This window comes from Pseudophryne corroboree, chromosome 1, assembly GCF_028390025.1.
Source record: "Pseudophryne corroboree isolate aPseCor3 chromosome 1, aPseCor3.hap2, whole genome shotgun sequence".
NCBI lineage: Eukaryota > Metazoa > Chordata > Amphibia > Anura > Myobatrachidae > Pseudophryne > Pseudophryne corroboree.
Genome location: NC_086444.1, coordinates 695952795 through 695980490, shown reverse-complemented (window position 1 = coordinate 695980490; position 27696 = coordinate 695952795). Strand labels below are relative to the sequence as shown.

The following is a 27696-nucleotide window of genomic DNA, read 5'->3' as shown; positions in this document are numbered from 1 at the left end:
ACACTAGTTTGCATAGCTTTCAGGGTGACTATTTTGTATATTTTAATTTTTTTTGTTACTTTGCACTGTGAGCGTGAATTTTTTTGTGTGTGCAGATTTGCGTTCACGTTGCAATTGATTGCAACTATGCATTTGCTAATACATTTGCGTTCAACCTTGAATTAGGCCCTATATCAGCAGTACAGTGGTAAGATTTGTTTATGCACATATAAAACTACATTGGTTCTTTTTGTGTCCACTTAAAATGATTAATACAAAAATGTAAAAAAAAAAAAAATTAAAAAGCTTGACTTTTCAGGAATAAAGCAGACAAGTGGTATTTCCACCTTCTTCTAGTCAAAGCAGGAAAAACAGCTTAAGTTCGCTGATTGATTCTGGTTTTAAATTCCAGCGATATAACTGCTAGATTTAAGCTGCAATTATTTTTAAGGAAAACCAGGTTGTTTTTGTCATGTTAGAGGTCTCCTTGGCATTCAGGTTCATAGTGCCAATGTCATGAGGTGATAGACTTTATACGTTAATTCAGACATAACTACCCATACAAGAGGGTGTAGCTTATTATTTGTAATAATACACTTAATTGTCTCATCTCATAAATAATGTTTGGTATATTGTGACTTCAGGAGGCAGCAATTATTCGTATTACAGTGTTTCCAGTCACTCCCCCTCTCCAGAGTAACTGCAGACTGCAGTACTATGACAAACTAGGAAATAGAAAGCAGCTGGTACACTGCCCATGCGTAAGCCTCAAAACACCCAGTCATAGCACCTAGCACTGTACAGTCAGCCAGGAACCAGCTCACACAGAACTACCTCAAATTGCAGGTAAGTAAAAAAAAAAAGGAATTATATGTATTTGTAAATGAAATACTTACTCAGCAATTATACACCAATAATGACAGAACACTAAATTCTGAGTTGCATAATTTCAACACATTTTATTTAGGTCTTACAAAAAATACAAAAATTTCTGATGGATTTTGAGGTACCAAAAACCTCCATTTAGCTGCATCAGAATATCAGTTGAAATACAATAAAGTGCTTTTTTTTTTCCAGATTTTTTTTTAATTACTCATTTCATTTATTATTGACCATACGTTCCCATCCCTTACAAAATTCTTTTGTCTATCAATACCCCTTACTTACTCTTGAAGGGATTCACAATTCCACAGTGCATTATAACAAATGTTGTGCATAAGCCTTTGGCAGTTTAGATGAGTAACGTCGGCTAACAGATCTTCTTACATAATACATAATGTTTTTACAATCCAAAAAGAACCATTAATTCAGGGTGTCAAATTATATATATATATATATATATATATATATATATATATATATATATAAACAATAATATCTATATATTTAACAGCCATGTGGGAACTTAATTACCAATTCTGTAAACTACTGTTGGCGATGAAAATACCAGTTGGAAAAACAAAAAATTGAAAACTTGCTCTGTGTTTTAAGTGCACCCTATTTCCCTAGAATTTCTCAGTAGCAGGCCAGGTAAGAATACGTGATTCCATAAGGGTAGATATACGCATTGACTATTACTTTGTACCCGTGGTAATATTTAGCCTGAGCTTTATGCACTGCAGATGAAACGGCTATCAAATTAGAGATCAATTATCTCTATTGTGGACAGTGAAGTCACCACATACTGTCACCTTCCCTAATATTTGATGGACCATGAACGCCACTTGCTGCCCGTGTCTATGAGCCCTGAGTATATCAACATAAAAGGCAAACTGATCGAATAGAATATTTTAAGGTTTTTAGAACTATAATTTCATTTAAGAAATGCATAGTTTTTCATGTCATGTTTTGTTCTGATGGTGCTTCTATTAATTACAGAAGATTGAGAGCTTCAGGGTGAACTTATTAATGGGTTAGCAATATCCTCCGTAAATAAACATATGCTAAAGAGAAGGATCATAACAAAACAATGTATGAAAACTATGTATAGGATTTTAACCATGCGAAATTATATTAAACTTCCCACAGCAAATATATATCTTGTTGACCATTTTTCTTTGAAGTATGTGTGACATGAATACTTCATTTTACATGTCCTATTCAAGATGTGACAAAATACTAACAAGTGCCTGTTTTTATTCAGATATGTGCATACATATGACTTACTAGATGTAAATTATATAGGTTACGTCGATTGGGGAATAAATATTCCTCGATCTATAATTACCATGGGGGAAGGGGTTACATTTTAATTAAAATGTCTCCCGATTTAAGAAATCCAAAGAATAAAAAAGAAATAACCCACCTCCCCCATAAAACACCTTTGGAGAACAGTTCCGCATGTCCATACCACTAGATTCTATGATGTGAATATAAAACCAGTTCACATAATCCCTGAACTTCCCATGGGAAAAAAAAAACTGCAATACCTCACCCTGACCTTAGCAAGGCTCTGCAAAACAGTAGATTCAAGTGTTCTTAATATAAGACAATCTTATCTTGATTTACCAATCAGAAAATGACAGAAAGTAGAAACTGCAGATGTGTGCCTTGGAAGTAACTTTTGAATGTCCTAGACACAGGGGGACCTGACAGGACTGCATGGGAGTGCAGTTACAACTGTTTCTAATGGAATGTTTGGATTGTCTGCAAACACTTGTATACATGCAAAATCACACATACCATGACAATGCCAAAGAATAAGGAGAGGGTCTAGAATGTGGTAATATTACCATAGAACATCATGAATTTATACAGAATGTTTAGTATATATGCATTAGGCACCTCACCTTATACTTCAGTTGCCAAAACATGAGGATACTAATACAGACTTAGGCTACAAGGTCTACAAGTCCCTGGTTTGGACCCATTGTACTCATTCGAATGGCATGGCAAATCATGCAAATTGCGCAGTCCTGCTAGCTGCACTAAGGCACTTATTATCCGGTCACTACATGGCAGCCTCACTGTCAGAGTGCAGAATACAAATAAATGAGCTTCCCTATGGGCAACCCAATAACTGTCCACATTATAAACCTGCACTTCCCTGTGAGTAATCCCTGCACCAAAATATAGATAAATACACTTATTGCTGTATTCCTCACATTGATGCTGACAGTTTATAATATATTTCCATCTGGGAGGCAACCATCAAAAGTGCACTATTGCTAAGGAAAAATCAGCCAATGTGACGCAAAGACTAAAACCACTCATCCTAACTGATACTATAAATCACACAACAACGTAAGTCGCTTAACAAAACTGGAAGATAAGAAGGATAACAGAAATTAGATTTGGCCAAGTGCCACAGTAATAATCCTGCTAATGTTATGTATGGGGTCTGCCATTTTACACCACAGGTTTGTTTTTGTTTTTCCAAATGAAATAATGTTTCAATGGAGGCACAATAAAGAGCATTACAATTTTAAAGACAACAGACCAAGTTTGCAGCTCCCAGGAATCAGGAACGACTCCAGAATCCTCACACAAAACTGAAATAGAATTTGCCTTGGCCTAGAATGGACCATATAGGAAAAAACAAAAGTGTATATATTGCTTCTTCAACAGGTGAACTTTTATTTTATTTTTTAAAACCAATGTGCTGCTCTTTTATTTTATGTGTAAGAACAAGATTTTTTTCTTCTTTGCCAAATGGTCTCCAATTATACTTTATAAGCAATGTGCAAATCACATAAAAATAAGTATATTATGCTGTACTTTATTGGGTAAACATAATATGCTTGTATTTACGTGGGTTGACGAAAAACAATATACACTATATGGTTTCATTGTTTTAATTAGGTCCATTTTGCGCTAAAGTATACCCTACTGCTAGTTAATACAGCCACACACAGTGACAAAATTGTCTGGTTTGCATGAGGTTGGAAGAATATTGCTACAGGTGTGGCATCTCATAATCATCAAGAATGGTTAAAATGCCAATCAGATCTCTTTTGTTCCTGTCAGTAGAAAAGACAAGCACATGTCTGTTACAATTGGGTACCATATTTTCTTGTTCGAATTGATCAGATCTATACAATTTGGCCATCCATGACTGTTCTGAGCTTAGCAGGGCTCCAGTCATGTGGTCATGAGGTCACTTTTCATATGAGCAGCCAGCTTTACTCAACAGGAGAAAAGGATTCATATCTCTACAAAATACAACTGTAACTACAACATGGCTAAACTGTACACACACTTCCACAAAACAAATAGTCTTTCTTCACATGTTAAAAGTAACAGGTTTTCTGAAACCAATACCTCCCTTCCCTCAGAGAGCAATGCAATGCAAGAGCTCTGTAAACTAACAATGACTCAAACTGGTATCTGCCTTCTCTGAACTAGCTGTTACTGTTTCCGCAAGTGACGGATCACATAAAGGGTTTCTTACTATATATTCCTCATGTTGAGCTGGGGAGCATGTAAAGTAGCTGAAAGTGATCCTTCTCTTATAAAGGCTTCAGCTTACTTAATTAATCCAAACTGCAACTTGCGCCACCCTACAATCCAAAAGTGCCAAACCATACCCTATTAATACTTCCTTCTTTGAAACATACATACATGGAGTTACCAATTCTGCAATATTTACATAAATTAGTGATCTAAACAATTTGTTTGCTATAGCATCAATTTAAAAGGCCAAGCTAACTCTAAAATGGTTCCGGTATGAATGGTCGACCATGTTATGGTCAACAGTCATTAGGTCAACCACTATTGGTCGACATTGGCATGGTCGACACATGAAAATCGTCGACACATGAAAGGGTCGACATGAGGGGTTTTTATACTTTTTTTGGTGTCGTTTTCTGCGTAAAGTGACGGGGAACCCCAATTAGTGCACCGTGTCCCCTCGCATGGCTTGCTTCACTCGCCCTGCTTCGGGTAAGGTGCCTCGCTCTGCTACCGCTGCGCTCGGCACAGATTACCATTCACAATCGTAGTCCATGTGGATTGTAAAGTATGGAAAAGTTCCACAAAATATTTTTTTTTTTTAAACTCATGGTGACCTTTTCATGTGTCGACCATTTTCATGTGTTGACCATGTGTCCATGTCGACCATGTCAATGTCGACCAATAGTGGTCGACCTTATGACTGTCAACCATAACATGGGCGACCATCCAAACGAATACCCTCTAGAATAGGTCTGCATTGTAACAGATGCAGCCTTGCACGCTTAGTGAGCATGGGTACATTACACAGCGCTATGGCACTCTGCCATACACATTTAGAATTTCATACTAAATTAAGGCAGTTTTGATGTGAATATAGGAATTCTGTAAATTAGATTGGCCAATATGCTCACAAGAGCGTAAACACCCCAAAAAATATTCAGTAGCTGCATTTAAAAAAAAAAAAAAAAATACGTATTCAATGCTACATTTTAGCTTTTGACAATAGTCCCTCTCCTGAAACCCACAATCCTACAAAGTCTCACAAGGCAAAAGGAGGAGAATTATTCACAGTCTGATAACTCAGGACCACAGTCCTGTAATAGAGAATACTACAATTCTTTGGTGAATAATGTATATAAAGAAGCGCCTCACCCACCAGAAAGTTCAGACTAACATCACTCTGCTGATAATTGATGTCCCCGACATAAGACACCAATGTGCTGTCAGAGGTGCTAAAATTCAAACTCAACCTGCCTCCTGCAGCAGGAGAAATGAATGTTGCTGAGGAAGGAGGATCTCACAGACAGCTGACATTCAAGTTATCCTCACCATTGTGCTAGGTGGTGGGAGGGGGTGGAATTAGCCTATCTGTAGATGGCACTCTTCTTCAGAGGGCATCCAAAAGCCTAATCCATTTCCTTCTCTGGATATGAGGGAAGGAGGAAAGATAAGAAAAAATAATACATACACATATAAAGTACACACACACACACACACGTATGTATGTATGTATGTATGTATACACAAACACATGTGCCCACATATACAGATGGATTTTTTACTTGCATACACAGATCTGTATTGTGTATATGGAAAATATTTCTATTTAGATTTGCAATTATATATGAAATAATTCATAGATAAATCAATGCAGCCTGTTTCTCCAATGTCATTGGATGTCCAGGTTACAGGGGCAATGGTGCTCTGCAATATGACATAAAAACAAAACAAAGCATTCTGTGCCATACACTCCCACAACTTTCCAGAAACTGGAAGTGACTGAGAATCATTAGTGAGAAATTGAATATTTTAAAAGCACAATTTTTTTTTGTTTCCTTTATATTCATCTAATGCAAATATAAAAGGATTAATTTGGAATATTCCAGTTGCAAGATGTTCCCAAGATTACTGGCAGACTTCAGCTTCGAAGTCAACCAGTGTGTTTATTTTTATTTGTTTATTTATTTTTTAACCCCTCTGTCCTGTGTATCTTTAGTGTGCCCCATAATCCTCCCAACACAGATATTGGGGGAAAAGGGCCTAATTCAGCACGAGTTGTAGTAAAATCACACAACTACAGCTCCTTCCACTAACAAGCGGGGCGCCACCCAGCACAGGACAAGGCTGCCCCACATGCCGGGTCCTGACCCACCCTCGCTAACATGAGAGCACCTTACATGTTTAGAAGTGCTCCCTGCCTACGCAGCCTAGCTGCGAAGGCAGATGGTGGCCCACCATGTTTCGGGTCGCATCAGCTGCGTGTGACATCACGTAGCCACTCCAGCCCACCCCACAAACTGTCCTCCATTGTCTGGACCCCCCCCCAGCACCTGTGAGTCGACGCATACAAAATACTGCGTTGACACCCCGTTCCCGCCCCCCTGCCGGGACTTAGACTGCGATTGCAGTTCAAGTCCTCGCGCATGTGCACAGAGGCGTAGATGTGCTAAAATCAGCAAATAGCGATTTTAGCACTTCAGCAATCCATGCTGAATTAGGCCCATCGTGTACAGACGATGGTAGACTCAATGTTACTGAGGTTGTGGCCAGGTCCAGACTAAAAATTAAAAAAAATATCAGGCAAAAGGGAAACCAGATAAAACCCTCTAATGTTTTCTCATAGACTGTACAACGATATATATAAAAGGCAATGCATAGCATATACATTTCCCTGTACTGGACAATTAAACAATGATTTTTTTGTAGGTTGCAGTGCCTTCAAATAAAAGCATTCCTTCCTTTTTCAAGAATAACCAAAAATATAAATTTACCCATATAGATTTCAAAAACATGCACCTGCTTAAATGTTAGCATCACCAACACCAACTCTTAGTACATGAATTTGATATGTATATGAACCGATTTAAGGTACTATGGCCCCCCTTTTTTTTTTTTTATTACAGACAGAAAAAGTGCCATTGCCTCAATTATTTTTACAACCTTTTTTCCTGCCAAAGATACTATGACCATCCATTGCAAGTGATCAAGAGCCGTACATCTTTGACAGCAGAAGAAAGATGTGGAGGCAAGGAAAATCCAAAAAGGATCTAGTGCTTAAAGCTCTTTGAAATGAGTGCACCTCTCAAACATTTCAATATTAATAAACCTTTTCCAAAGAAAATGGAATTGCGTTTACCTACCCAATTCGCTTTTCTATAAATCTCCCATTGCTGGGGAAATAGAGGTTCGTAAAAAAAATACTCCCTTTGGGAAGCTAGTCAGTACTAGATGCTTAGTTTTAGACCTTGTCCAAGTAAAGGAAATGTTGGACATGCATTCAGTCACTGACAATAAGGAGGGGTGCTAGGCTAGGAGGTGAGATGCCTCCTTTGCTTCCCTGCTGTCTCCTCTTGGCCAGCTTGGATTCAGAAGGAGGGGAGAGTTGCATGGAGCACGAGGTAGCTTTAACCACGATGGGGCATGAGACAGAGGAGTCTGCTCCTTGTTCTTCCTCTTCTCGCTCCATCAACTGGCGGTTCATAGCGATAGCTTCAGCGGCAAATGATGTTAGATCTTTGGCACTACTGTTCCTGCCAAAAAAAGAGCACACTAGTTCAGACTCCAATACATATCCAAGTGCAATTCTTCAGAAATGTTTATATATGCTGTAGCTCATAAACACAGTACTTAAAATAATGATATATTGGGGTGAATTTAGGAAAATTATGCATTCTGCAGCAAAGCAATGTTATTAGTAACAACCCTCTGTGTAGTCAGAACAATGAAATTTGGAATCTCCTTGTAGTCAATTGTTGCTCATTGCACCAGGTTATTGATTAAGCCACAATTAATTAAACCCCAATATGTCAGAAAGTGATGGCAGTGATACAGTATAATAAAAGACAAAGATGTTCCCTAATTGAATCATAATTTAGATATGTATTATGTTTAATTAAAAATAACCTATAAAATGCAACTATAACTCACCTTTGTAGTATAATTGGAGTTGGGAGTGTATTATCTGGTGCACACTGTAATGAATAACAAAATGGTCAAAATACACAATGGAATGATCTAATGAGTACACAACGCACACATTTCCTGTTTCAGAAACATGTAATTGTATGTCCATTATTTCATAGCTTTGCATGTTGTGAAAGGGAGGTTCTCTGCTTGACAAAAGCAAGTTGTATAGACTAGCTGATGTATGCCGTTTCAGTTGACCAGTTTAAAAACCTAATCAATTTCACAGGACAATGTCAAAACGCAGGACCAGTTAGCATATGCCTGACTGTACATTACATAAAGACTTATAGCATTCAGAAATATCAGCAGTGACAAGTTAGAGCAAGAAGGACATCTGCCCTAGAGACCACTAACCCCAGGAGGGCTCAGATTCAATTTATGGCACAATAAACAGTTATTTGTATTTTACTTGTTGGGCTGTGAATAAGACATACAGTATAAGACTATTACTAGCACTAGTTCATTGCTGAAAAGCACTATTCTTTCTGCCCGACACCCCGCTGTTCCTGTATACCAGTGATGGGGAACCTTTGGCACTCCAGCTGTTGTTGAACTACACATCCCACCATGCCCTGTTAGTTTTGCTATTTGGCCATGCTAAAACTGTAGCAGGGCATGTTGGGATGTGTAGTTCAACAACAGCTGGAGTGTCAAAGGTTCCCCATCACTGCTATATACTGTCAAGAGCAGAATCATTTTGTGACTTACCCCTTGTACCCATGGGTGTTGTAAAACTTGTGCTGCACTCAGTCTTTTCTTGGCATCTCGGAGCAGCAGTTTGGAGATAAGGTCTTTGGCTCCAGCAGATATGTGAGCCCAGTCTTTATCTGGAAACTCATATTTACCTTCCTGAATGCTCACAAACAGCATGTTCTGTAGTGGTAGTCAAAAGGAAGAAACATCAGAACAATCCAGAGAGAAAAAATTGGATAATTGCAGAAAAGTAAATGAGTGCTCCCAAATTTACCTGACAAGCTGGGCAGGCCTCTCCTCTATCCCATCCACAGTCACTTCCACAGTGCCCCACAAATGGTGGATAGCCACTCAACATGATGTACAAGATCACCCCAAGGCTCCACAGATCACAGCGCTTGTCATATATTGATGCTTCCTCGTTAAATGCTTCCACCACTTCAGGCGCCATATACTCTGCAGAACCACACTGTAGGCACAAACACAAGACAATACTTATGCTGCTTTAATTATAGGAGCAATCTATTCTAAAACGGCAGTGATTTCCAAAGTAGTAGACACTAAAAAGGAGGATTATTGATAGACCTGTAAGTTATGCTCCCTACTACTCCGGAATTAATTGTATTAGTTACTGAATAACAGTGTAATGCAATGGTAGTTAGACAATAATGGGGATGTGCCTCCTTACAGGGTCACTTTCGGACATTCATGTTGACACTCCAGCCTTCAACTGGCAAATCTGCCTCTGAGCAAGTGCCAGGGTACATATTGCTTTCTGAGAATTGGCAGGGAGGAGAAGATAGAAATGAGGGAGAATAAACCTCTTGGCAGACAGTGGACACACACTGATAAAGAAGGTGGAGGAAATCCGTGGAGGTCAAGGACAGAAACAGATCAACCAAATAAATATGGGGAGTAAATGTAAAAAAAGATTCCAGGAAGACCAGCAAAGCATTTCGTTTCCAGCTCATTACATGGGCCTGTTCCAGCAAAGTCAGTCCTCTGACTGTCCAAGAGTGTAGAGTTTCAGGATCAGCTCACATGAGAACAGGTCTATCAATTACTGCATGAGTCATTCTGACCAACTTGCCCATGCCGATGATACAACCATTACTCATGTGAGAAGATACTTTCCATACTGCTAATTTGATTCATGCTACCTCATACATAGTTAATTTTCAATTTTCTTTAGACTTATTTGGTGGAGTTTCTGGCCACCAATTTGCATGATTACTTTCTACCCCACCTTCACTATACCTACTAGAGATATTAGGAGCTGATGGAAATAGGTCTGTGACCAGATACATCAGGAGCTGCATCTCAGGCACATACGACTCTTCAGCTACTGCTACCCTGCCTTTCCACAGATACCCAACACACCAGAGCCCACATACTTCATGGTGCAAAAGATGAGCCCCACACCTAATGAAAGTGTAATATACCTAAAACACCGGGATGAAGTTGTGTGACCAGCGGTCACAATACCGATGCCAGGATACCGACCCTTAATAATGCTGATAGTCGGCATGCCGACTAACAGGGACTATTCCACCTCGTGTGTGTCCATGACACCCATAGAGTGGGAATAGAACCTGTGACCTCCTGACCGCCGGTCACACATACCCAACCCAAAACACCCATAAACTATTTTCTTTATACATACATTGGAAACTATATTAATTTGTTTACTCACCGGAGTTAAAAGTTCTGGGGTGGATATGGGAGAGCAATCACTGTTCAGTTTGATCCCACTGCCAAGGTCAAAGTCACAGATCTTCACTGGTGACACCTAGCAAACAATAAATAGAAGTTTTTCTATTAATATATATGTATTAAAAACATAAATACATGGAAAAGAATAGGAGTGATTCCACCTTAACCTTTTACCTAAATATTTACAATCTGTGTATATGTATAATCTACAAATTACATTTTGCGTGCGGTACAGGGACTGGAAACCCACTATTACTTCAGTAGGTTCCTGACACTTGTGTGAAGCAGGCTTTCTTAGACTTACTGAACTAGGAGGTTGTATGGAATTAGTATGAGCTACTGGAGATCAGTGTATCTGAAAGAGCCAAGATCCAACACGAAGCTAGAACTGAAAGGAATTTATTAGATGGATGGCAATGAACTCCAGTTCAGATGGCCTGCTTTTATTTCTGGCAGTGCTGGATACCTGTCCTATGATCTATTGTACATCTGAATCCACCTAAGTAGGTGGCAGTTAAGTAATAAATTGTATAATCTGGGTTGTGTAACCTGCTTTTTCAGACAAAAATGGAAAGCCCCTTTAATGCTATCTATTGTTTGTTAAATAGGCTGATCTAAATTAAACCTTAAAATTAACATTTAGGTAGAACTCCTACCCTTTAGATTGTAAACCCTTCTAATCACGGCCATCATATCTTATATTGAATAGTTTGTTACTGTATTTGTTTCATTTACTCTGATCGTACAACAATGCGGAATATGATAACACCATATACCTTAAAGTAAAATAATAATAAAACTCTCGGATTCTATAAACAAAACATATGGGTCTGTCCATTGTCTGAGGCTCACCGGTTTGACAGATACACTCGTTTCTCGGCACCAGTCAGTTCTACCTTCAGAAATATGAAGTCACTAAGTGCTAAAATTCAACATACCGTGGCAGTAGGGAGAGGATCTGATAAGCACTGAGAACCTTGGTCAACCTGCTGCTTTTTGTAGATGGGGGGGGTAGAGAAGACATTTATCGAAGCTTGCAGAAAGATTAAGGGATCTATTTACTAAGCCTTGGATGGAGATAAAGTACCAGCCAATCAGTTCATAACTGTCGTTTTTCAAACACAGCCTGTGACATGGCAGTTAGGAGCTGATTGGCTGGTACTTTATCTCCGTCCACTTTATCCCCATCCAAGGCTTAGTTAATAGTCCCCTGAGTACTAATCAATCAGCTTCCAATTGTCCTTTTACAGACTGTGTATGAGCTGACTGGTTGGTACTTTAACTCTCTCCATCTAATCTCTTTGCAAGCTTTGATAAACCTCTCCCTAAGAAGTTAGGAGATGTTTACTTCGGTTTTAAATCTTATTTAAGTGAAATACATTTTTCCCCCGCACACTCACCTGATATGGACTTTCACACAGGATGTTTTCAGGTTTCAAATCTCGATGTGCAATACCTAAAGAAATATAAATAACATGGTTAAATTCCACATAGAAGTCATTTACCAGGAGTAGCACATCACACAGGCATAGTAATGACAATCCCAAGTTAGATAACTACTCCCTGTATAATATGCCAGTCAAGTATAATGTAAATTACATTTCCCAGGAGAGAGCTTCCTTGAAAGACAGGAAGTATGGCTGTAGCCAGTTATGTTGCCCAATTCACAGGTTATGGACATTTTGTCACACTCGTGTTTTGTACATACCTTTGTTGTGCAAATAGTTCAGCGCACCAGCGATATCTCGCACCACAAAGCTGGCTTCTCTCTCATTGAAATGTCTGCGTCGGTGAATGTGATTAAGTATGGAACCTGTGAGTAATACAAATCAAAACTTGTAATGCAAATTGTTACTTTTTGGGGGTCATTTCCACATCTTTTCTCTGCATCACAGACAAACAAATGGCTTTTATATTTTTTTGAAATAATAAAAAAAATATATATTTTGTTCAAAGCAGCAATCCCAAGTCTTTTGTTTTAAGTAGCAAGTTAAGTATCTTTTAACCATGCAACCAATAGTGTTAGCGGTCTGCAAATCTTTAACCTTTTCAAAATCTCTCTGAGGTGCAAATAAAATAGGATTTTGGTACTTACCAGGTAAATCCTTTTCTTTGAACCCATAGGGGGCACTGGAGTACTCTTGGGATATGGACGGCTTCCGTAGGAAACAGGGCACTGAATATTTAAATTTAGAACACTCCACCCCTCCATATCCCCGAGTACCTCAGTGTTTTTTACTGAGCCGAACAGGAACTATAGAGAGGTTGACAATGGAGTATTACATATAACATAACGGACAACAACGAAGTTGACACATAATGTTACTGACAACTAAACAGTTGACACCATAACCAGCACTTGATAATTTGAACCAGTCGGTGAGAGTGTGTTACCATAAGATCCTCTGAACTTACCACAAACCAGGTAAAACTGCTCTGGGTGGGCGTCCAGTGCCCCCTATGGATTCAAAGAAAAGGATTTACCTGGTAAGTACCAAAATCCTATTTTCCTTTTCATCCACTAGGGGTCACTGGAGGAGTACTCTTGGGACGTACCAAAGCTTCCCCCGTGGGCGGGAGAGCTGTTTTGCACCTGTAACACTAGGCGGCCAAAGCTAGATGCTGATGCCGCAAACGTATCAAACTTGTAAAAGCGCACAAACGTGTGCACTGAAGACCATGTAGCCGCACGGCAAAGCTGCGTCGTAGAAGCTCCACGACCAGCTGCCCATAAAGTTCCCACAGAACGTGTGGAATGAGCTGTTACTGATGTAGGCGGCTGTAACCTAGCATTAAGGTAAGCCTGACGTATAGTCAGTTTTATCCATCTGGATAAGGTCTGCTTAGAAGCTGGCCAACCCATCTTGGCAGCATCATAGAGAACAAACAACGTATCCGTCTTACGAACTGTAGACGTTCGGGATACATAAACGCGTAATGCGCGTACCACATCCAGAGTTCCAGAATGTGCTGTTAACACAGGAACTACTATTGGTTGATTGATGTGAAAAGATGACACTACCTTTGGTAAGAAAGCGGGATTCGTCCGAAGTTCCGCTCTGTCATCATGAAACACCAAATATGGTGGCTTGCATGACAAGGCACCCAAATCTGAAATACGCCTTGCCGAAGCTAAGGCTAGAAGAAAAATTGTTTTCCAAGTGAGAAACTTTATATCCACTTGCTGTAAGGGTTCAAAAAATGAAGACTGTAAGAAATCTAAAACCAGATTCAAGTCCCATGGCGCTGTAGGTGGAATGAATGGAGGCTGTACTCTGAGGACACCTTGTAGAAAAGTGTGTACCGACGGCAATAGAGCCAATCGTCTTTGAAAATAAATTGACAACGCAGATACCTGCACCTTTAGTGTAGATAAACGCAGTGCTCCATCTAACCCCGTCTGTAGAAATAACAAAAGACGGGATAACTTGAAAGATGATGTCGGAAACTTCCGAGCTTCACACCAACCTATATAGGCACGCCAAATTCTGTAATAATGAGCTGCCGTAACCAGCTTCCTAGCTCGCAACATGGTTGGTATCACCGATACTGGAATGCCCTCTCTTCTTAAGAGGGCGGTCTCAACAGCCACCCCGTCAAACGCAGCCGCGCTAAATCGGGGTAAAGGAACGGACCCTGTTGTAACAGGTCTGGACGTAGTGGGAGCGGCCAAGGATCGTCTGAGTAGTCCGCGGAGATCCGAGAACCAAGCTCTCCGAGGCCAATGAGGCGCCACTAGTATGACTGACAGACTCTCTTTTGATCCGTTTTAGCACCAGAGGGAGCAGCGGAAACGGTGGAAACAGATACACGAGGCTGTACGACCACGCGACGGTGAGAGCATCCACCGCCACTGCCTTTGGATCTCTCGTTCTGGACACATACTGGAGCGTTTGGTGATTGTGGCGAGACGCCATCAGGTCCACCTGAGGGTAACCCCACCGCTGAACCAACATGTGAAACACTTCTGGATTTAATGCCCATTCTCCTGGATGAAAATCCCGACGGCTGAGATAATCCGCCTCCCAGTTGTCCACTCCCGGAATGAACACTGCCGACAATATCACCTGGTGGTATTCTGCCCAATTTAGGATTCGAGCTACTTCCCGCATTGCCATGCGGCTTCTCGTTCCTCCTTGTTTGTTGATGTATGCGACTGCCGTCGCATTGTCTGACTGCACCTGGACAGTCTGAGACCGAAGCATGTGCACTGCTTGTCGTAGCGCATTGTAAATTGCGCGGAGTTCCAGGACATTTATAGACAGCAATCTTTCGTGATCCGCCCAGAGACCCTGGAGCTGACAATTTTGAACTACAGCTCCCCAACCTCTGAGACTTGCGTCCGTCGTTAGAATTATCCAATTCCAGCCGCCGAACAGTTTCCCTACGGTTAAATTGTGTTCCTTGAGCCACCAGAGCAGAGACACCCTTGCCCTTGGCGACAACCTCACCCTGTGGTGAATCTGCAGATGCGAGCCCGACCACTGTGCGAGCACATCCAGTTGAAATGGTCGCGAGTGAAATCTTCCGAACTGAAGCGCTTCTAAAGCCGCCACCATTGTTCCTAAGAGGCGAATGCACAAATGTACCGAGACTGTGCGTGGCTTGAGCACTAATTGTACCAGATGACGAATAATCTGTACTTTCTGTTCTGGTAGGTAAATTCTTTGATTTACCGTATCGAGAATCATACCTAGGAATTGAAGTCATTGAGACGGAATTAGATGTGATTTCTTGAAGTTGACAATCCAACCGTGGTGAACCAGTACATTGTACGTTAGCAGCGCATGTTGGAGAAGTATCTGGTGAGACGGGGCTTTGATGAGCAGATCGTCCAAATACGGAACTATTGTCACTCCCAGGGATCTGATATGAGCTATCATCACAGACATCACTTTGGTGAATACCCGGGGCGCTGACGATAGGCCAAACGGTAGAGCCTGAAACTGGTAATGGTTCTGGCGTATTGCAAACCGCAAGAACCTCTGATGAGGCTGCCAAATCGGAATGTGTAAGTACGCATCCTTGAGATCTAGCGCAATCATGAACTCCTTTGGCTCTAAACTTGCAATCACTGAGCGCAGAGATTCCATCTTGAATCTGTAGTAAGGTACGTACAGATTGAGACCCTTTAAGTTCAATATTGGCCTAACTGAGCCATCCGGCTTCGGTACCACAAACAGACTGGAATAATAACCCTGACCCTGTTGGTGTACAGGGACCGGAATCAAAACTGCTGAATCCAGTAGGGACTGAATGGCAATTTGCAGAACCGCCCTCTTGTCGTCCGACAGAGGCAATCCTGTCTTGAAAAACCGCAGTGGCGGAAGACAGTCGAACTCTATTTTGTAACCTTTTAACACTAAATTGCGGATCCACCTATCCGCGGATGTCTGGAACCACGCCAAATGGAACGTCTGAAGGCGTGCTCCCACAATCTGAGAACCGAGATGGGCTGGTAGCCCGTCATGCCACTGGCTTGTCGGTAACCTTAGCGTCCTGACGACTTGTGTTGGTTTGTTGGAAACCACGACCACGTCTACCAGGCGTGGCTGTTCCTCTGCCACGTCCGCGAAAGGACTGCGGTCTAAAGGATTTGAACGAAGGTCCAGAGTACCTCCTTCTTGGTACCGGTGGAGGCAATGGTAAGAAAACCGACTTTCCACCCGTAGCCTCAGAAATCCATGTGTCCAATTCAGGACCAAACAACTTCTTGCCATCGTAAGGTAACGCCTCTATACCTCGTTTGACCTCTGCCTCCGCTTGCCAAGAACGCAGCCAGAGTGCTCGTCGTGCCGTAACTAGCGACGATGAAACACGAGAAGTGAGCTGACAGACGTCAGTAGAAGCTGTACAGAGATACTCCGCAGCCTCACACATTTGATCAGCAAGAAGTATAAGGTGTTCGTCATGGAGGGCAGACTTAAGTTCTGTTATCCATACTATGATCGCCTTAGTGACCCAGATACCAACCAAGCCAGGTCTCAGCAGCACTCCTGCTGCTACATACATGAACTTTAGCATAGTTTCTATTTTGCGATCCGAAGGGTCTTTAAGCGTAGTAGCCGCTGGCACTGGTATGGTTAATTTCTTCGTAAGCTTCGACACTGACGAATCAACTATAGGTGGATTCTCCCATGTACATGTCACCGAGTCTGGAAACGGGTAACTAGACTTAAATCTGCGAGGTATAGAAAACCGTTTATCTGGAATCTGTCGAGTTTCTACTAACATCTTATTAAGAGACTCCGACACAGGAAAACTTATTGGAGTTCTCTGTCGTTTAGTAAATACGACCTGATCATTTGTGAGAGGCTCCTCAGTTTCTGTAAACTTCAGAGACTGACGCACCGCTCTGAGCTCAATTCCTGAGCTGTTAAAATCCTCACTATCTGACTCCACTTCGCCCTCCTCACCCTCATCTTGTGCCGTGAGGTCTGGCATGGAATCGTCAGAATGCAACATAGCAGAAACTGGTAAATCATAACACATATGAAATTTATCCCGTCTACCCAAAATGGATTTGGACCTTTCGCAAGGCTGAGACCCCTCTGGTAGTTCTGGCGGTCTCACTCTAGACTCAGATCTTGCCGTTTCCCGCTCCTGTCGAGCGGCGGTCAATTCTGATTGCAACCCAGCCAGTACATTGGCTAGCATTTCCCATGGAGGGTCCGGGGAGGAAACTGGCTTTAAAACAGGAGCAGAAATTGTATTCGTAACTGAATCCACAAAACATACTGTATATGTGGTAGATCCATCCGGTAACACACTGCTACAGACCTTGCAATTATGCTTTTTAGTTTTTGCTGGTGCCTTACTCATTATGGCGACAGACAATACAATACACAAAAAACAGACACTTGCACGACTCAGTAAAATAGTACCAAGGTGTCTCTATATATATATCTGGCCAAGTGCAGTACACGTGGCCAGTACTATGAAATGTGATCCCAAATTCCCACTAACACCCCTGCGCCTCCGGTGGAGTAGAGATGTAGTACTGGAACGTTCTGGAATCACAACAGGAAGACACAGGAAGCATGGTTAGAAATGGCTGCCATGCTTACCCATATAATCACAGTGCAGGTAAAAGTAACATTTATATGAAATCATGTGTAATTAACCCTGCAGCCTAGCATACTGCTGTTGCTGGAGGTTTTCCCTCTCATGCCGCTGATTCTGTTACATAATCACAGTATAATTCCCCCCCTCCATGCTCCGTTGCGGATGCAGTGCGGGCGGGCAGCGCAGCGTGGGGCCGCCAGCGGTAGCCGGGAAGCAGGACGCGCAGGAACTGAGAGCGGGGAGCGCGTCTTGAAGCGCTGTGAACAGCGGCCGTGCAGCGGTGGGGGCCGGAGCAGCGGCGGCGTCTGCAGAGGGATCCCGGCGTCAGTCAAACAATGTCCCCACACAGCGGGGCAGAAGCGGAAGCTGACCGCCCCGTTCAACATACCTTGCCTCCTGCTGCTTGTGGTGAGGCTCCGACGGGGCTTCTCTGCAAGCGCCGGCCAGCCTGTGCAGGAGGATCTGTTTGGCTGTGAGGGTGCTCATTCAGTGAGGACCGACACGCCACAGCTGCTATTAGCAGCTTGCACTATCCCTGACCCTGCCTTTTGGAAGGGGGAAAGGGATGTGTATGAAAAAAGAAAAACAGAAAAAAAATCGTGGACCCAGCCACATTGACCTGTTGCTACTTCGAGCACAGAAAAAACACTGAGGTACTCGGGGATATGGAGGGGTGGAGTGTTCTAAATTTTAAATATTCAGTGCCCTGTTTCCTACGGAAGCCGTCCATATCCCAAGAGTACTCCAGTGACCCCTAGTGGATGAAAAAGAAATATGGTTGCCAGTCACACACAGACTCAGATTATAAACATGTCATGTGAAGGAAGAGCAAGGAAAAGGAGAGAGATTATTTTACTATATATCATGACTGTGGTTGCATTATTATCAGCTGGAAGAAGCAAAAAGAAAATTAGGTTGTTAACATTTTTCTTAAAGTCTGCCACAGGAATTTAGGTTAAAAAAAATAAACAAACAAAACTTTTCGTGGGATTGCTGCTTTAATACAAGGAAGAACTAGGTATATAACACTCACCACCACACATCTTCTCAAACACCAGGTAGAATTTGTCCTCTTCCTCAAAGAACTCTATTAGCTCTAGGACATTGCTGTGACAGACAAATCATGTGTTAGAAGGTGCACATCACTCTTTTTAATGGTAGACAAATCATAAAAGCGTAAACTACACTCACCTGTGGCCCTGACATTGATATAACATTTCCACTTCCCTGAAAACTCTGTTTCGGCTATGACCAGGCCGTTTTTCGATAATCTGAAATATATTTAATTGTTAAAAAATGACGTTCAGGAAAAAAAATACAAATGTTAAAAAAATAAATAAAACATGCTTTCACATTAAAGCAAGGACTAACTTCTATTTAGTGATTATAGTAAGGTAGCACAAATTTTATTATTGTATGTCTAAGCCATTTCCCTTATATCTACATTCAATTAATCAGAACTGTTATAAGCAATGCAATCATGTGACAAGTTTCAGTGCAGGACAGCATGAGTAATTCACTATTCATCAGAATAATGATGACTAATGATAAACTTTTCATTGAAAAAAAAGGTAGGCAACCTTGGCTGTTGTTGTCTGCATCACACCCACCTACAGTGATCAGGTGATCTACTAATCCATTCACATTGTGTACTTAATTGTTCATGGGCACACACAGTTATTTTCAAGTATCGTCAAAAACGGGTTTGGTATGGTATGCCGGCGGTCAGCATACCAACGCCAGAATCCCGGCCGCGGGGCAAGCACAACAAAGCCCCTTGCGCGCTCGCTGCTGTCGCCATGCTGCGCTAGCCAAGCTGCGGGCTCGGTGTCTCACTGCGCTCGCCACAGGTTCTATTCCCACTCTATGGGTGTCATGGACACCCACGAGTGGGAATAGCCACTGTTAGCCCGGATTCCGGCATTGCCAGTGGTCGGGATTCCCGCGTTGGTATCCTGACCGCCGGGATCCCAACTGCCGGCAATGTAACCGCATCCCGTCAAAAACATTATGACCATAGAACATCAGCATGAAATCCAGCTCGCCATATTGCTGAAAATCAGACTGGGATAAGCTAATACCATCCACTGAGTGACTCAAACGCTATACTCAGTGAATGCTACATAATGGCTAGAAAGATGACCTATGATGTAACACTGCTCTGTTCATGAGGGATGCATGTTGTACTATATTCATTCACAAATGCTTGTCAGTCAGTTGTTTAAAAAATAGATAAATAAAGGGAAAAAAACAGTTTATTCCTCATGCAATGTAACTAGATATTTTAAGTCGGGTCCTCATTTAATTACAGAGAGATTGTATGTTCATCTGTTAAACAAGGAGAAAATCAATGAGTGTTTTGTGGTGAAACTGAAAGTGAAAATGAGGAACTTAATGTCCCAAGGACTCACCTTAACTGCATATTCTTTATTGGTGATTAAGTTAATGCAGCTTTGGACTCTGGCATAAGCGCCTTCCCCAAGAACCTCTTCCTGTAGATGGTACATATCTATAGAGATCATATATAGAAATTCTGATTATTGCAATGCACAGTGGGACTGCACAACAAAGGCCTATAGATTATACAATAAAAATTGTTAACTACCCTTCAGAAACACATCAGGAATACTGACCTTCGAACCGTCCAGTGAAACTGTCTGTTGCCCTGCATCGTTTTTTTTTCTTTGTTCTTTTCTTGGCATCGGGAATATCAATGGGAGCACTAGAAGGCATGTCTATGGGGAAAATGGCAAACAAAGGAAGTACTCAAGTTGAAGTCACATCTCTATAGATAAAAGTGCATTTTACATCTAGCGCCTAACAGCAATATAAGCTTTGTCATCCCCAAAACCAAACCCCTGTTACATCCTGACTAACAAAGGAGTTCCCCAGTAATGCATTAGCACTACAGCCTATGGCTTATAGTATTTACCAGGTCGTGAGGGGCAGTCGAAATTGAACACAGACTCCATGTTTCGGGACTGTACTCCATAATCGACCATCTCAAAAGGGTTTTGGCCCTAAAACAAAGCAACAGAAATAATTGTCTTATGTAATAAAAAAAAACTTCCAACCTCCCATTATTTCTGCAATACAAAAAGAACACTTGAATGCAGGTTGTACCTGTAGGACAGTGCCGTACTCTGAATTATCTTGTTTTGGTAAAAGGTACAGATGCTGCATTTCATGCAAAATATCAGTAAAAATGTTTATTGGTATTTTGTTTCATGCCTTGGTTGATTTTTGTGTAATGCAAAATTGCATGTATGGAAAAAAAACGTGTCAATGCATAGCCTGTTCAAAAAAGACTAGCATTTAGTTATCTACATTCCTATAACACGCTAACATTTTGTCTGCTTGTATTTAAAAATGATGTTCATCCTTCTAATAAACATCTGCACATAAAAAAATGATAATCTCTACAAATCTGCACAAAAAGACACACTGCATCTATTACACAAGAGGCACTGTTAAATGGATATGTGACTGAAGATAAAACAAGGGGCTATTTAACACTACAAAATAAAACCATGCATCACTTGGGAATGCATTGGGTAAAACCTGATGTGACTTTTTTTGTATTCAATTCAACTAACTCCTAATGTTTTTGCTAGGGGAAAAAAAAAACTAAGACATTTGGAGAAGAACAAATATATATATATATATATATATATACACATACATACATACATACATACACACACACACTTGTCAAGCAGCTTGGGTTGAAACAAGTCTGAGACATGTCTTCTAAACTTCCTCTGCCTGTAACTCCACCTTCCCTCAGTCTGCCTGGCAACAAGTTTTATTTTAAAAAGGGGGCGGTAGGTATAGACCAGGGACGTACGTCACTGAGAGGAGGACGAGCTAAGTGCAGCCTGAAACATACACAAGAGATGGCCACTGGGGATTTTGCAGCATATGAGGCTGCAAACACTTTTATTTTTGCTGCAGAACGATCATTTTCATACTCTCTGCCTCACAAACATCCTGCTGAATAATACTTAGATTTAATTATATATTTCTAAAAATATAATGACCAGTTCAACAATATGTATAATTCTACTTCTATGGGTTGAATGCAATTTTAAGAGAAAAGAACTGCATTTTAAACTTTGAATGTCAAGAAAGTAGACATGTACGCTAGGAGATAAAAGAGGGCTGGTTTAGATGTAGGCCAAATAAGTCTGTCAGTAAAATGAATTTAAAAAAAAAAAACTCTAGCCAAAAGGTTATTCGATAAGTAAAGTATTGCTTACAGTTTCTTAAAATTTTTTATACTTTACAGTCAACAAAAATGAATTGGTTTTTGTTTTTCTACATTTTCTTTTTGCACAATGACAACACAACAATGCTTGTTTCTATTTAAGTTTTCCTTTACGGAATAGGTTCCATTGTGTGGGAAGTGATTTTGTAGTACAGTAGCACATTTTGAATCGGATATATAAAAAGTTATGATTTGAGCATATGTGTTGCATTACAATAAATGTCATAGTAGAGGTCCCTGAAGAACAAATAAAATTCTTAGCACTTTGCAAGTATGGACAAATGTCTATGTTTTGCTATAGATGTTTAAATATATATTCTTCAGTGAATTAAATCACACAGAGCCACTTTCTATTCTTTCATAGTTGTATATATATATATATATGAATGATACGAATGAGTGATACTGTGCACGTATCACTGTTGAGTGATCCTAGCGCCACACTAATTTAATAAATGAAATACATTTTTGCATCTGTTGCTGAGATATGTACTTTGTACACAGACAACTTGAATCCCTATTTCGCCCAATTTCATGAGCTGTCTCAAAATGAAACTTTACAGTGTAATGACAATAGAATAAGGAGGGCACGTTAGAGAGGTAATATCTAAAGTCATCTATCAGTTACCATTATGACCTCTACATTTCAACAGTACGCCTCAACTCACCTTAAAGGAGCGATGAAAACCTTTCATTTCAGGGGTTTTTTTCTGTACCATTTTTGTTAAAAAAAAATCTAAAGTTTAATCCTGAAGTTTAGAAAATATCAAAATAGTAGGATATCGTCAGCAGGCAATTTAGGGGAAATTGAATAAAGAAAAAATAATTTGGTGCAGTGAAGATCCCAGATGGCTGGAAAGAGACCCTGTGAAAGAGAGAGTGATGGATTTAGTGACATGACCTAGATAAAAACCGCTGCTATTGCCAGTGAAATAAATGTAAAAATCCTAATTTTCTTAAAATAAAAGAATTGTGTGGTAGCACTCACTTAGTGGACGGATTGTAAAGAAATGAGAACAGCATGTGCCTCATGTTAAAGTGATATAAATAATTTTTAGAGGGAGATGTATCAACGTTGGAGAGAGCTAAAACGGGGAGAGATAAAGTACCAACCAATCAACTCCTAAACACACCCAGTAAAATGAGTTAGAAGCTGATTGGTTCGTTGATACTATATCTCTCTACAAGCGTTGACAAATATTCCCCTAAGTGAATTGTATTTTTATGAATATTGGTTCAGGCTACATACAATATGGCTGACCCAACTGTGTATAGATGATTGGCTCTTTAGGATCTCTTCTTTGTATGGGTTGTGAAAATAAGCCGTTAACAATGTATTTCTACACAAAACATAAGTCTTTAACAAACCATCAGTGGCATGTGTTATGCACATACATAGAGCTATTTTTAGTTTTATGCCCACCAATGAGAAAGGAGTACATCAGAGCCCCCAACTGTTCAACATTCCCAGTGTCTGAAGTATTCAGTAACACATGAGAACCCACTTTCTGCCATGCTTTAGTTTAAGTAAAATAACCCGGAGACAGGTTATTATAGATAGCTGTATCGGAAACCATTTACTAAACTGCATTCCTATGTGTAATCAGAACATGATGGCACTAGATAACACAGCATAACAGTGGCTCCGCCAGTGTATTATTATAGAGATAACCTTTATGGACCATCATCTTTTATTTCCAATGGGAAAAAGTTGAGGGGAGGTTCTAAACTGTAACTCATTCATTGCTCTATCCCAAAAAAAAACAAAAACAAAAATCATCTGTGCCTCTGCAATGCAGGTATGCAGATTAACAACAGTATTTCACAGAAGACTATTTTAACAATGTGCATTTAGAATTGCCAGTAAATATACATTGTATCATGTACCTTTACTGAAATGCATCCACATTACCCTTCCCTACTCCCTTGGATATCAAAGGCTTTAATCACATGTCCTGACAGAGAAACATTCTTTATTGACTGTATCTCTTCTGTACAGACTCTGGTTTTGGGGTGGAAAGGAACAAAGCACGGCAGGATTTCTGCAGCACAGATGACACTCTCCCAGGCCTATACACTTTACAGGCAATGGAGTCAGTCAGCTGCACACCCACAAGGACATGTGGATGGTTGTGAATGGGGAAACTATGTTACACTAATAGGACTTCAGCAAAAAGCCCTGCAGAACTAACAGATAGTTGGAAAATGAGTATTTACAGAAAAAATAGCTTCAAGTAAGGTTCTTTAAGGTTTGATACCAGCTGTCTAAATATGTCCCTCCCACAAATGCAGTAACTCAAGTAGGATAAAGTGCACTTGATAAAATGTAAGAAATATAAAGCTAATTAAACATGTGGTAATTAGCAAATAAGTAACCACTAAACTTGCATTAAAAATACAGTTGAACTCCCCGCCCCTCCCCCCCAATAAAAAGATGTATGCTTGTTCACATATAACATTATCTTAATTTACTTTTCTCTAGAGACGCCCTTTTGGTCATATCCATAGATGAATTCTATCTATATAGTAAACATTCTCAAAACTATCATATTTGTGTTCATACTCATGCATTTGCTACCAGTGTTTTCAGGACACTGGGGGTCACTGTAGACTTCCCCCAATACACTTATACGCTATAAATGCATAACAGCAAAAGTGGTGTTCAGAGAAACGTGCCAAACTGTAATGAACCATAATGCTAGTAAATACGTGAAGAGTACAATAATATTACTAACAATAGATTCAATTGTCATGAGTGTACTAATGTACAGACGCTAGCACAATGCATGTCACTGACACAAGTGTGTATGAAGCCTAATATCTGCAGGAGCAGCGTCTCTTTTCACGCTTGCATGAATTAAAGGTATTATACACAATAGAACAATCTGGTAGGTCAGAATGTTATTCCTGTGGCCGGAGACAGTGAATATTAGTTAAAGTGGAATGTGCATGAGGTCAGCTGAAAGTGTGGATAGTAGCTGAATTTGCTAAAAGCAAATACAATTTGACAGTTAAATGAAACATATCCAACATGTTTACAAAATAAGGAAAGCATGGTCCATGATTATACCAGTCCCCACACCCCCACAATACAGCTTCAGTCCCCACACCCCCACAATACAGCTTCATAGTGGAACCTGAGGGAAATTATGCTAGTCTATGGTAGATTGCTGACCCTCTCACTCATATTCAGAAAAGCAGTTTATTTCTAACCTAAAAATGAAGACCTTTGATGTAAGAGGAAAACAGGACAAAGGCCCCCATTTATCAAGCCTTGGACTGTGATAAATTGCACGGAGATAAAGTACCAGCCAATCAGCTCCTAACTGCCATGTTACAGGCTGTGTTTGAAAAATGAGTTAGGCGGTGACTTGTTGGAACGTTATTACCATGCTATTTATCACTATCCAAGGCTTGATAAATCTGGCCCATTTGTTAGTAACTTCCAGTGTCATGATAAGTGTTGAACTGTATGTGTATATACTGTGAGTAAAGACCATATATTTAGCTTTGGTTTTCTCTAAACTTGCTTTTGAATACCTGCTAACAAAAGACAGTTGATTGATTGTCTATGATTAGATAGTGGGACAGAGTTTCACAGAAATGCAGCAGTATGCGATAAACAACATTATACATTCTGCCATTACAATGTTTCACATTCCACTCCACTTCCAAGTTACCTTAAGATAAAATTAAACTGAAAACATGTCTTATTTGTTACTTTGGGTTGACACATTGCATGCGTCATTGCAGATTGTCTGTTATAAAAACCAAATAGATAAAATAAATTACAAAAACACCTATCTTCCTGCAAACAACACAATGAATAAACTTGTTACCGCCCACAAATAAGTGCACAAGTCGTGTGGAACTTTCTGGTGGCATGTAGACAAGGCATGGGTTAACCATGAACGATATAGATAAATAAAGGCATCGGTGAATCGATCATGTTCAGCTTTAATATACAATACACAAATATTCCTGCAAGCAAAATGCAAAGACTGACAATAGCACTGCCCGATCCTATATGCAGCTGCCAGCTGGGGCGCACAGGGACTCGTAGCAGCACTGAAGGGAACAGCCCGGCCAGGACAAAGGGATTTTACTTCCGAGCCCTGGAGAAGGCGAAGGGGTTAATCATACCCTGCTGGCTACATGCCCCGTGTACTTTACCGCAGAGCGCACACCCCTCTTCTTGTCGCCCATTTTATGATCCCCAGGTATTAGAAGGGGAGGACTCAGCACTGTCACCAGCCACAACACAATGACCTCATTTGCTGCATGGGCAAAGGCTGCATCAGCAGCGACACACAGCCCAGGGCTGGCCCGTGGCCTCCACAGGGGCAATGCACAGCACTATAGTCAGGGTAATGCCCCATCGGTAGTTGCATACAGGCTTTACATGTTTCCACTGCCGTATTACACGCTCACCAGGCACCAACAGATCAATAAGCAGCTGCACACTGTAATATAACAGACACCAGGCAATACCAAGTTCCCCGCATGATGCTTCCACTGCCCTTGTGCCCACGTACAATTACATAGCACAGTATCATCCACTTAAATTACATGCGGCTGCAAAATGCAGTAATGGATTCATCTACGTCTGACTGTGTAGCGATACATTTCCCCAGGTACTGTAGTAGCAGGGCAACACAGCACCCGGAGACTGCAGAGGGACAGCATCCCCGCAGCCTCGCTGCTGCTGCCACCCGCTCCAGCATGTGCATCATACATACCTACTGGGCTCTGCAGTGGAGGGGGCACTGCTCGCAGCCTCTGAGACTTCTACTGCTGTTTACATGAGAGGGCTGACTCCTACCCTAACAGCTGCCTGCCTTATATCATTTCCCACAGGCAGGGGGTGTGCCCAGAGCTCACATGACGGAGGATGCTGACAGGGTGGCAGGGAGGGCTCCATTCTCTCACATGATGGGCCAGACACTGCCTCCTCTTGTACGTGCAGCTAATCACTGGCCCGCTCACTCTCTCCCTCCTGCCTCCCTGTTTGGCTGCTGCTCCCAGACCAGTTTTAACCAACCTAGCAGCAGCTGCAGCTCCTCCTTCTTCCTGACATGAAAACATATTGCATCACACTGCCCTCAGCTTACAGCAGTGCTCCTGCTGCAGAGAAAGTCCGCCTGTAACGATGGATAACAGAGACATGTTCTCTGGCCTCAGTGCAAAGTATAAAAGGCGCAATACTGTCTGATGAGCATACGTTATGGTCAAGTACAATGAGGCCAAAGAGCAGCCTGTGTGCCATACATTGGTCTTGTACATCGCTTGGCACCCTGTGGCAGCTGTTCAGACAGCAGTCAAGTAAGGGCAGTAAAACCTAAAGATACACTGTCAGTTACAAAGTATTTGTTGCTAATTAGTGTTAATGTATGTGTTCTACCCTGCTAGGATACGAAATAATAATGGAAGGTTTCTGTTGCAGAGGTATTTGCACTTGCCACCCCAGGCAGCAGGATATCTAGGCACAGCTGTATATGTGATGCTGCACACAGCACATTTTATTTCTGCATTAACGGAATGTTCTATTGACGTGTGTTATCTAGAACCATCTCATCCAGGCTTTCCCTTTGCGCTAACAACATTTGCTTCTTTAACTCAAT

At 41.1% G+C, this 27696-nt stretch overlaps 1 protein-coding gene across 1 annotated transcript; it reads right to left on the bottom strand.

The window, feature by feature from the left end:
* Nucleotides 1–911: 911 nt before the first annotated feature.
* On the bottom strand, nt 912–26919 carry MKNK2 (MAPK interacting serine/threonine kinase 2). The gene is made up of 14 exons (XM_063914800.1): nt 26815–26919; nt 22744–22940; nt 20741–20828; nt 20442–20543; nt 20220–20317; nt 19000–19079; nt 18842–18915; nt 12452–12556; nt 12144–12199; nt 10724–10819; nt 9305–9499; nt 9046–9210; nt 8299–8342; nt 912–7901 (listed from the first exon to the last, which is right to left on the bottom strand). The coding sequence occupies exons 2-14, from the start codon at nt 22792–22794 to the stop codon at nt 7649–7651; spliced, it is 1407 nt and encodes a 468-aa protein (XP_063770870.1). The 5' UTR covers nt 22795–22940; nt 26815–26919; the 3' UTR covers nt 912–7648.
* Between the last annotated feature and the right edge of the window lie 777 nt (nt 26920–27696).